The 12,394-nt window shown below is 34.3% G+C and overlaps 1 protein-coding gene across 4 annotated transcripts in view; it reads right to left on the bottom strand.

The window, feature by feature from the left end:
• Positions 1–42: 42 nt before the first annotated feature.
• Fam169a (family with sequence similarity 169 member A) overlaps positions 43–12,394 on the bottom strand; it is a 70,746-nt gene continuing 58,394 nt past the window's right edge. For all 4 annotated transcript variants that reach the window (XM_046427025.2, XM_046427032.2, XM_058574103.1 and 1 more), the window contains 3 exons: positions 8,958–9,114; positions 5,271–5,474; positions 43–4,284 (listed from right to left, as the gene is read on the bottom strand). In XM_046427025.2, coding sequence (XP_046282981.1) covers positions 3,736–4,284; positions 5,271–5,474; positions 8,958–9,114 — 910 coding nt within the window. In that variant the 3' untranslated portion in view covers positions 43–3,735. The remainder of the gene's footprint in view (positions 4,285–5,270; positions 5,475–8,957; positions 9,115–12,394) is intronic.

The raw sequence follows: 12,394 nt of genomic DNA, 5'->3' as shown, positions 1-12,394 counted from the left end.
TAAGCTTTAGGGTGTCTATATACTACATTAATCACCACAACATTTTAAATTCTGTTTTATTTTTAAGTCTGCAAAGTACAGCCAATAGTGATTATTTCTTTAACAAAATAACTGAATATCTAAACAAATTCAGTATCTAAACACATTTTCATGAATGAAAGTAGGGGTAAAGTGAAAGAATTTTAAAACAGACCAGAAAACAATCACAAAATATATTAATAACTATTTTCAAACTTTAAAAAAAAAAACAAGTATTCTGTAAGACTTGCTATTCTGAATAATGTTTCATTTTTCCTAAGTTCTATAAACGTAATCGAAGTTCTAGAACACATAGGAAAAGTTCCATGTAAATGATGGTTCAGTACAATAGAATCATTTGATAGAAGCTGAACCCTTCTTAAATTAGAATTTAACAAATGATTTTGCCACTAATAAAAATGGGTAATGTGTGAATTAAGTTCTAGAAGAGGGAAAAAATTAACTTTAGGTAATAACTGAATACTACAGAAAGGACGTTTGCTCAATTTTTAGACCCAAATTAAACAAATTATCTTGTAAAAAAGAGGTTTGATACTCAGTATGAAAACAAGCATAACATTTGTAATAAATCACCTGTGAAAAGACTGGATCACATCTGAAACACCATGTTGCTACTAGTGGACATACAAGGCAGAAATCTGTTTCTAAAATATTGTTACACAGATGAGTAGTGTCAGTATAAATTCTTTATTTACATTAAAATCTTGCAGTTTGCTGGTGTGACCTAACCTTAGAAGATAACCCCCAAGGATAAAGTGGAACATAAGAGCAGATAATTTAGATATTAGGTAAAGACTCAATCATAAACCTTCAAGACACTTTTTATAAAGTCACTAAAACCATTTTAAATAGTGTTACAGTAATCTGCTAAAAGCAAACCATTAATAACTAGATGTTATCTTTACCATCTCTGCACTGTATGGAAACACCATGAATATAAACACATTTTAAGTCATGCTGTTTGATTTTATAAAAAAATCGTAATAGAGCCTCTCACCTTTAAAAGTTGTAGAGGAGCTTTGTTAATTTTTAAATATACTAATTTCTGTGAGGTCTAGCAATTGAATAATTTATACTTGAAAGAACTAAAATTTTGCTAATAACCATCTGCTTTATATTACACAAGGAAATATATACGTATATACACAAAAGTCGATTCCTTTCTTGGCAGACATCTGAATAGAAAATAGCAGTTCACAAAGGACTATGTAGAAAGTGACTGAACACTCAACAACTAGACTAGCTGGTTGAAATCACATTATAGTCTACTGTAATTTTGAAAGTTTTTCTAATGTGTTACAAAAACTACAAGTATCTGATTAAGTTTATTTAGAATCTCTATTCAGGATAAATTGTTATAAACTGTATATATCAACATAAATTACTAAACAAGAAAAGTTAGGTTTCTCCATGTGATCTAACTTTTTGCTCTATGATCTATAACCCAAAAATAACATTTTCTAACTACCATAGATATAATAACATTTTCTCATGTGCTGAGCAAAGTTTTGAACAAGTGTTAAGTTTACACTGTTAGTCCCCAGTGATCATACATGAATAAGAGACTTCACACACCAAGAGTTGTGAGTACAATCTTCTTTTAAAACTATACCAGTTTTAAAGAAAGTAAAGACAGCAATGAGCAAAAAAAAATTAGTAAATCAGTAAATTATCTAAAAGTTTAAGTCTATTTTAAGAAATGAAAGATGGAAACTATGAATTTTCTGGATCTTAACAGTATCTAAGTTACCTTCCTAGTTGTGATATTAACAAGTTTCTTAAACTGTAAAATAGCATGAATATTGGATAGGTTCACTAGCATTAGTCACACTTATATGCTGAGAAAACAAATGACCAAAGTACTTTCATTTTCACTTAGAATAAAATTATCTAATTTCCTCTGACCAATAATTATAGAAAATAGAGAACACAAGTGTTCAAGATCTTATGTGAATAGGAAGGGCTTACTGTTTTGCCTGCTTAAGAATTTAACTAATTGATCTTTCTAAAATATCAATATTCCAAAATAAAATTTAATGACATGACATCATCAGACCACCTGACTTAAGACTGAATAAACTTTCAACATAAATCCATAGCACCTCAAATCATGACAGAAAGTCATAACATGTTTCACACAGGAATCAACAAGCTGTCAAGAACAAACTGAAAGGATCTCAAAATATTCTCAACATAAAGTGCAAATTGAAGTTCACATAATACTTTCAAAAAGTGGGATCTATTTTGAGATTCTCTTTCAATTCTAAGAGTAACTATTTTATTTATTTTAAAACAAATTGCCATACAAAAACTTAAGTTTAGGGATTTTTTTCCCTCCAAATTTTTCTAAGCAAATAAATGACTTTGCTGTGGCACCACAAAGTACATACAAAAGCAGGCTTGCAACCAATACTCAGAACAAATCTAAAAGTGAGCAAGACCAAAGGGACAACTGAACCCTTCAATTTGATTTAAGCTATTGTACCTACAGCTCCCAAGGCAGCTTTTCTCCTGCCATCTAGGCCTGAGATTGTGGGTACAGTTCCAGTTCTACACAAAAATGGATACCAAGGGCATAAACTGACAGGCAGGCAGATCTTTTGACTGAAGAATCACAATGAGAGAGGACCAGATGAAAGCTGATGGAAAAATAGGGTTACTGAATTAAGGATAAAGCTCAGAAAAGGATCTTCTGAAGTATAGCTATTAATTGAGTAGGAACAAACGTATAGTTTTTGGTCATTTATCTTAGATTGAGACTAGATAGGGGCTGGGGTTGTGGCTCAGCGATAGAGCAATCACCTAGCACGTGCGAGGCCGTGGGTTCGGTCCTCAGCACCACATAAAAATGATATTGTGTCCATCTACAACTAAAAAATAAAAAATAAAGACTAGATAGCCCAAATTAAACTGTATCCCTAAATTCTATAGTTAGGATGTTTCCCTGATTAAAGGTAATAAAAAAATTACAACGAACTACTACTTCAAATGGAATTTTAAAAATTTCCCCACATGCGAGTTAAATCCCTAGCAATTCTGTTACTATCAGAGTCAAAAGTATATTTTGTATGTAGCTTTCTGCAAACATTGAAGTCAAAGGAAGAAACTGCATCCCAACTAAGATTAAAAGGACAGAACCAAAATATCTTGATAAACCTGTGACATAAGTTTCTATTTCTGGGCTGTAATTTACTTAAGGTTTTACTTACTCTAATTTACTGCCATTTTTGTTTAGGTGTGCCAACTTTTTAAAAACTGGGAATTAGTTTTGATATCCAAGATAAAACTTCTAGACCCTTCACCAAGTTTTACTATTAAAACCCTTAGTATAAAAGATTTCTGTGATCCTTACAAGTAATGGAAAGCCGACTACTCACTTTTTAAATTTATATTTTTTTGAAATATCAATGGTCAAGTATCCCACCTGCTAAAGAAAAATATAGTATGATCTGGTTTCCCAAAATTGAAATATGGTTAATAAAAATAAAAAATTCTATTTACACAAAATAGTCTGAAAAAATTAAAAAGAATGTTGAACCACAGGTCCTAAAGGGAGAGAAAAACTGCATCATAAATTCCAGTTCAAATTGAAATTTTAGAAATTTTTGTCCTGTGCCCCATGCTGTTTATTAATCACTGTTTTAAAAACAACAATTATGTTACAAAGAGGATTTATCATACACATTTCTTCTTCATTCAGGTCAGCTTGGCTTTCTTCTTACCAGGTCCTTTATGCCCTTTGGCCTTTCTTCTTAAATTCCGCCTATCTACTACAGGCACTTCCACTTCTATCTCCTCTGAGCTGCTATCCACAGCTTTTTCTGCTGATTGTGTAAACTGATCCAGTTGCTCAGAAGATGCTTCAGACTGCTCCTCTGACTGGTTCTTCTGTCCTGCATTCTGTGAAAATGGCACATCCTCAAGTTCAACCTCTATCAAAGAACTCTGAGAAAGAGCAGTAGATGTGTCCTGGGGCTCAGGCACCCCCTCCTCACCCTGGTCTTCAAGTGAGGAAGTAGTGTTGGGTGATAAATTCTCAGATACCGGTTCTTCAGAAAATTCAGCTATCACGGAGTTTGGAAAACCACTGTCAGATCGGTCTTCATTTGAGATACTGTCAACCTTGTCTGAACTTCCAAAATGTGCTTTCTTTCTTGAAACTGGAGACAGTTTCTCTTCGGTGTGCCCTTTGTCATCAGATGGGCCTTGGTCTATCAACATTTCTGTATCAGTTATATGTGGAGTCTGAAAACACAAAATTTGGTTTTTGTGTTTTGCAATATAGTTCAATATAGTTGCAAATCTTTTGCAATATAGTTCTAAAATGAATTATTTTCACATTAATCTGTAATGAACTACAACTTAAAAGAATTCAATATACATTATTTTTGTTAATCATCTGCATATTCCAAATACAATTTATTCAAAAATTGTTTCATAGTAATTTTAATACACTATTAGATATAATAATTATTTTACCTCAAAGAGTACTTATGACTTTTAAAAGTTTTTTTAATATCTTTATTTTTATTTGTTTTTTTTTTTTTTTCATATGGTGCTGAGGATCAAACCCAGGGCTTGACGCATGCAAGGCAAGTGCTCTACCACTGATCAACAACCCCAGCCTGACATTTTAAAATTTTATACCAAGATTCTGCAAAACCATGAATTACCTCCAAGAGTTTAGTCTCCTGGTGGTACTGGAGCCAGAACCAAGAACTGCTTAACACTATGCTACTCCACTAAATCTGATTATGGTTTCATTAGGTAAGGGCAATGTAAGTTTTATTCAGCAATTTAGTTGACAGACTAGTAAATCAGTGTAATATAATATTTTAGCCTTAAGTTAGAATATTTAAAAGTAAAAGAAATTTCTTTTCAAATACTACACCATGGTTTTTTTCCCACTAATCTATTCTGCCTCATTAATTAAAATTATATTGGTCATAGACTATGAAAGGAGGTGGGATACTTGACATTTGATAAATCATGTTTATCCACTTTTCTAAGCATTCCCTAAGTAAATAAAGTAAAAATTCATTTCATTATCATAAAGCAGATATGCCTTTTGGGCCGGGGGCAGTTGCTAGGGATTGAAATCAGAAGGCAGATACTGTACAAGTTAAACTGGAGGAAAATATAGTATGCAATCCCCTCTATCGTCAATGGCATTTATAATAGCACACTTTAAATGATTTTAAAAAAAAAAAATGGGGTTATTTCTGTCTTACCTTATCTGGTGCAACAGCCTCGTGAGGTTTTGAGGATTCTACCACCAGTGGAACAAGATTTACAGTGTCTTCACTGGAATTACAAGACTGTGCTTTTAATTCTTCTTCTAAACCTTCACTAATGGAGTCCTCTTCTTCCGTTGTAAGTGAAGTCTTAAGAGTATCATCCATTATCTCACCATTCATAGGCTCTAATTCAGAGTCCTACAGCAGGAGGGAAAAGCAGAGACCTTATAACAAATTTTTTGGTATGCAAGATTCATCCCTTCTCAGTTCCTATCATCCTTCAGGACTCATGATGGAGTTAAAACATTATATGGTATCAGAACTATTATTTGACCCTCTTTCAGTAATAGTCTTACTGGAGGAAAATGGAAACTAATGAGGAAAGGTCAACAAAGAACCCATAAATAGCTCATACTCCCAGTGTTCTAATGGAGATGGGGCAGGAGTATGGGTCTAAAATTTGGTGAAAAGACCCTGAACTTTCCTGCTCTTCTTTCTTGCCTGACAATCATGAGAGGAACTTTTTCAGTAAAAAGGCACCAAAGGGAGCCTAGACTTTTTAAGGTTCATCACCTGGAATCTTTGGGACCTGTTGGAAATTATTTTATCTTGCCAGTGAAAGTCTCCTAGAAAGTGGAGTTTGGGTGCTGCTTCTTACTGGGAAAAAAAGAGAACCCCATTCTCAGCTAGCTCATTGTTAGTCAACCCAGGATCATTTCTGAACAATCTGGCTCCTTGCATCACATTAAAATATGGGAAGGTGATCTGATAACACAAATGCTCCAATTTCTGAAATTCTTCTTCCAGTGTTTATCAGTTTATTTCTATTTAATGATAAATATTTCAAATTAATTCTAGTGACAAGTCTAATAATTAGAAGAAATTTTATTACCATATTAAAAATTAGAAAACAAATACATTTGAGTATTCAGAAATAGAATACAAGATTTCTGAAAGCATATTAAGGAAAGTTCTCTAAAGAGATGTTGAAGTCAGAGACTTATCTTTTCTATAAATTTTTTTTTTTCTAAGACTGAAGTTACAGCTCAGTGGCAGAGCGCTTGCCTAGCAGGTATGAGGCACTGGGTTCACTCTTCAGCACCACATATAAATAAATAAAAATAAAGGTCTATTGATAACTAAAAAAATATTTTAAATTTTTTTTTTTCTAAAGTTTTCTTTTCTTTCTTTTTACTACCAGGTAACAGGGACTGACCCCAGGGGCACTTAAACACTAAGCCACATCCCCACATCCCCAGCCCGTTTTTTCAAATATTTAGAGACAGAGTCTCATTGAGTTGATTAGGGCCTCGATAAATTGCTGAGGCTGGCTATGAACTCATGATCCTTCTGCCTCAGCCTCCTGAGCAGCTGGGATTATATAGGCAGGCACCACCATGACCAGCTTAAAGTAAAAGTTTTTCTATAATTAATATATATTTTATTATTATCCAGGTGGTACACAGAATCAGATGCACACATAAGGTAATTACAATAAACTAATAAAAGGACCAACCACAGTGGGAGAATGTTAAAAGGAAGAAAATTAGATAAATCAAATGCTTAAAAAAATAAACTGTGGTAACTGAAAGTAAGAAATGAAAAGGCCAGTCCATTAAGTTTTAAGTTTGAAAACAGAATGAAAGATAAAAACCAGGAAAAACAGGTTCAATACAGTAATAATAATTTTAAAAAAAAAAAGGACTAGAGCTTGGTGCAGTGGCACATACCCATAAGCCAAGCTACACAGGGCGAAAGCAGGATAGCAAATTGGAGGCCAGCCTCAGCATTTAGTGAGGACCTGAACAACTTAAAGATACCCTGTCTCAAAATAAAAAATAAAAAGGGCTGGGATGTAGCTCAGTGGTAAAGCACCCCTGGGCAAAACCTCTAATATCCCCTCCTACAAAAAAATTAAAAAAAAGAGAGAGAGATTTGGGTTTAATTTAAGATGACAGAAGATATCTGTCTAAATAGAAATATTCAGTAGGCAAGTGACATTATGGGACCAGAATCTGAATAAATATTGAAAATCTAGAGTTACTGACCATCCCCATAAAGATAACAGTTTAAGTCATTAGATTGAATGTACTTTCAAAAGAGAAACCATGAACCAAAAAGTTTTCTAAATCTTTCTGAGTTTTCTAGAATGTCCATAATAAGGACAAAAGTAAAAAGGAGTCATTCATACATACATACACACATACATACATAACTACAAACAAAACTGCAGAGATTTAAAAAAAAAAAAATGAGTGTTATAAAGACAAGGAACCAGAGAACTTCTAGGTGGGGAAAGTAGTTAATCCAGGTAAGGGAAGCCATCTGCATTAAAAAGGACTGATGACATTGAGCATGTGCTCAATGTCTTGCTGAGTGAATGAAGGTTATATGAGGTACAGTAGATTGTAGATACAACAGTTTATTCTAGAGTTTAAAGGAGGAGAAGAAAACAAAATATCTATTTCTATCATCATTTAGATGCATACAAATCTTGGGTTTTTCAAAAGTGCTTTTCTTTATTTTTCCATATGTATTTTTATTTATTTTCTCAATTTCATACAATAAAAATGCTATTTAAAAATATAGTTTTGAAAATAAATAAATGAACAAAATACAGTTTTATGAAGAAGTAGTAGCTAAATTGGTGTGTCTTAAAAAAAGAAAATAAGGCTGGGGATGTGGCTCAAGCCATAGCGCGCTCGCCTGGCATGCGTTCGGCCTGGGTTTGATCCTCAGCACCACATACAAACAAAGATGTGTCCGCCAAAAACTAAAAAAAAATAATAAATAAATATTTAAAAATTCTCTCTCTCTCTTTAAAAAAAATAAAAGTTATAGGTGGATACAATATCTTAAAAAAATAAAATAAAATAAAATCAGTTATGTAGTTATTCACCTGATGTACAGATTTGGAAAACAATTTAAAAGATTTTTTGAGAAACTCCAATACATATGAAATAAGGAATCTGTAGAGAGGAAAGGATTGAAGCTATTGGAAAAAGAAGAGAACAGAAATAGGAGGAAAAAAGAGGATAAGAATATTTGAAGAACAACAGAAATTAAGCAGATAAATAGTTAAACTAGTTATAAAGGCTTTGCCTGTTTTCTCCAGTTTTAGGGGGGAAAAGGTTCTTTTTATAGGAATCTGTAAGATCAATCATGGTTAAATATTTTTTTATTTTGGATAACTGATTCCTATACTTCTATCCAAAATAGGGATGCAACTAAGAGCATTTTGGACCTAAAAGCATTCTAACTGGTCTGTAAGGTCACATCAATTGTGTACTTCTTCAGTGTATTTAATTCCACAAATCAATTTACATGTTATTATCTATTTATTTTTTGTAGTACTGAGGATTGAGCCCACAGGCATTCTACCACTGAGCTACATCCCAAGCCCTTCCTTCCTTTCTTTGAAGTACACTGAAGCATCTTAGTACTTGATTATTCCTACATATGTGATACAACTCAAATTTCTATAAACTCAGCTTGAAATAAATTACTCTTATAACTTTATTCTCTCTCCCAACTGTAGCACCTGGGTGCCCTTATTTATTATCTGCTTCTTAACACTAACCGTAACTTATTTAAAATATATCATTATATTATTCTACCAATACATGATTAAGAAAATCTTACTTTACATTCATTCATCTTATTTCACAAGTGACCTCATACCTTTTCACCATCTTGCTTTTCTATTCGTAGCTGGGTTTCAGGTGCAGGACGTGTATCTTTATCACGACTTTCATCCTCAAATTCACTCACTCTCTGCTCAGGTTCTTCTTCCAGGAATTCTTCTGAGCTCTCGGAGGGGCGTGTAGTAGACTGTAATCTAGAACACAAAAGAAAACCATTCTTCCTTGTTCTCTTAAGGATCAGTATAAAACTTCAGGAATCTGCTGGGCATGGTGGTGCATGCCTCTAATCCCAGCAGCTTGGGAGGCTGAGACAGGAAGATCACGAGTTCAAAGCCAGCCTCAGCAACGGGAGGCACTAAGCAACTCAGTGAGACCCTGTCTCTAAATAAAATACAAAATAGGGCTGTGGATATGGCTCAGTGGGTGAGTACCCCTGAGTTCAATCCCTAGTACCACCCCCTCCAAAAAAAAAACTTCAGGAATCCTTTCTCTTTTTTGGTAGGGGGGGGGGATACTGTGTATTGAACTCGGGGGCACTCAACCACTGAGCCACATCCTCAGTCTTATTTTGTATTTTATTTAGAAACAGGGTCTCTTGTGTTGCTTAGCGCCTCGCCGTTGCTGAAGCTGGCTTTGCCATTCCTAAAGCTGGCTTTGAACTTCTGATCCTCCTGTTTCAGCCTCCTGAGCCACTGGGACCCCCGGGGAATCCTTTCTTAACAAAGTAACATTTCAGAGATTCAAACAGTATCCTCCAACCAACAAATGGAAAAACTTGCAGGGAGAAAACTAATCTCTTCATTTTCTCATAAATTTGTTCTCTTCCCCACATTGTTGTTCTTCTCAATCATGTGAATTAGACCTATCTTTTATTCTACCTGTATATTATCAGCTCTTCCTTCTATTAGAATGAACATGTATCCCAAGTTTATCTGAACAGTCCAAAATTATGGATACTGGCATTATTATTATATATTTTTGTGGTGATGGGGATCCAACCCAGAGCCTCCTGCATGCTTAACAAATGCTCCACTGACCAACAACCCAAGCCCAATTATTAATAACATCCCTGTCATACTCAAACATATCAGCATGGATAAAAAGTTATAATGGTTTAATACTAACTCCAAAATGATTTTCCAGAATATCACTTTCTATTCCCATTTTCAAGGCTCTGCTTTAAGCCCGAATTCTCTGTTGATCACTGTAACTTCTCAACTCAACTTTGGACCTGCAGCATTCTTCATCAAAGCTCTCAGAGTTGTCTTTCTAATATACCTATTTTTACTTGTGACAGAGCAGGTCAGAAAACTTGAAGGGTAGCTAGACTTGGGGACACAGGCCTGTAATCCTGACAGTTTGGGAGGCTGAGGCAGGAGGATCTTGAGTTCAAAGCCACTCTCAGCAAATCAGCAAGACCCTATCTCTAAATAAAATATTTTAAAAAGGGCTGGGGATATGATTCAGTGGTTAAGTGACCCTGGGTTCAATCTCTATTACAAAAAAAGAAAAAGGAAAGAAAAGAAAAAGCAAAACTTGGAGGGCTCTTTACAAGCTCTTTGAATAAAGTGTATCTCCTCCTCTCAAGGCCTAAGGTTACCAGAGCATTATTTTTTATTTCCTACTAAACAGATGCTATCATTCACCTTATGTATCAGTTATCCTACTCAACAGTGCTCCTAATTTTGTGCATTTAGTCTGGATCTGTACTAGTATAGTAGCCATAAGACAAGTCACTATTTTTAAATTTAAATTAATTAATATTAAACGAAATTTAAAAATCCAATTCTTCAGTTGCACTAACCACACTTCGTGGTACACTACCTAGAGAACATCGCCACCCGTTGCAGAAAGTTCTATTGGGCAGCACTGGTCTGTATCAGGGGATCAGTAACTTTTCCCTTAATCTTTGTGAGCCATATGGTCTCTGTTCCAATTTCTCAGCTCTGCAATCGTAATCCAAAAAACAATCAAAATAAAAGATGCATAAACCTAATGAGCATGGATATCTTACAATAAAAAATTTACAAAAACACAATAGGACGAAAACAGGTGGCAGAGCTGGGGGGTATAACTTAGCAGTAAAGCACTTGCCTAGCATGTGCAAAGTCCTGGGTTTGATTCCCAGCAATGAAAGAAAATTACAGTAGTTTAAAAATAAATAAATAAATAAAAATTAAAAATCCAGGGGCAATTTGGCTTACAGATCATAGTTGGTGAACTTTTAGATTAGAAAGTCTTCTTTCCCAACTTTGCTGATTGTCTTTTTATCTTTGAAACCCTCACTTCAAATGCCAAATCTCTTCATTCCCTCAACTGAACATACTCCCTTTTTTCTCTGCATCCCCTGCGTTCTTCAGTTTTATTATTGCTCTATCACAATCCAGCCTGTAGTGCTCCTAGCTATGTACATGTCTGTCTTTACCAAGAGGCAGTAAATTCTTCAAGGGCAAAGATGATGTTGTACTCCTCACTATGCCTAAAGTAGCATTTGAGTGTTTATTCTTACTGTTATTGTTCTGTTTATGAAAAGCAAACAAATTACTCAATAACTGATATTCAATTTAAAATGCACTATTATATTCCCTTCTAAAAGGGTACTACATCAAAACACTGCTCAGTGCCAAAACACTGGGGTTGTCTAAAGTCTTATTCTTTTCACTAATTACTAGATTCAAATATTGCTTTTAACATTGTAGATTCTTTACTAAAATAACACCTTTAAATACTTAATTACGCAAATTTCCAGTTCTTTACATAATGAAATTAACACAACTACAGAATCCTCTATCTAACAAAACAATCTGACAGCAAAAAGACCAAAGCTATGAAATAACTAAATGGTTGACTCCAGAATGGTTGATAGATCTATTCAAGCTGAAGTCTAATTTTATTATAAAATTTAAAATCTTAATAAGACACAAGGAAGGCAGAGAACAGCATTTCCACCAAAGTGTTCTGTTGATTCAGTTGACTACTAAGTTTGTGAAGAACTGACTGCATTATTTATGGTTATCACTTAGAAATTAGATCCAATAGCCCAATAAAATGGATGAATTATAAAGTAAAATTAAGGGGTTTTAGCCAGGCATGCCTGTAATCCCAGTAGCTCAGGAGTCTGAGACAGGAGGATCACGAGTTCAAAGCTAGCCTCAGCAACTGTGAGGCACTAAGCAACTCAGTGAGACCCTGTCTCTAAATAAAAATACAAAATAAGGCTGGGGATGTGGTTCAGTGGTTGAGTGCCCCTGAGTTCAACACTTAGTACCCTCCGCACCCCGACCCCCTGAAAAAAGAAAATTGAGGGTTTTTAAAAGTTGACTAAGCTTCAATCATTACTAAAAACTACACCATTGAATTCAAAATGGTGATAATGACACAGCTGGGATAATATAATGACTAAAATATTCTTTATTTTCATACATGAAAGATTATTCAATAGAGTTTATTCTCTGTTACTAGCAATTGTTCTTA

Source organism: Marmota monax, unplaced genomic scaffold (assembly GCF_021218885.2).
Source record: "Marmota monax isolate L192 unplaced genomic scaffold, Marmota_monax_Labrador192_F-V1.1 WCK01_AAM20220418_F8-fsc00018, whole genome shotgun sequence".
In the NCBI taxonomy this organism is placed as follows: domain Eukaryota; kingdom Metazoa; phylum Chordata; class Mammalia; order Rodentia; family Sciuridae; genus Marmota; species Marmota monax.
The sequence above is the reverse complement of the archived record's forward strand: the minus strand, read 5'-3'. Positions and strand labels throughout refer to the sequence as shown.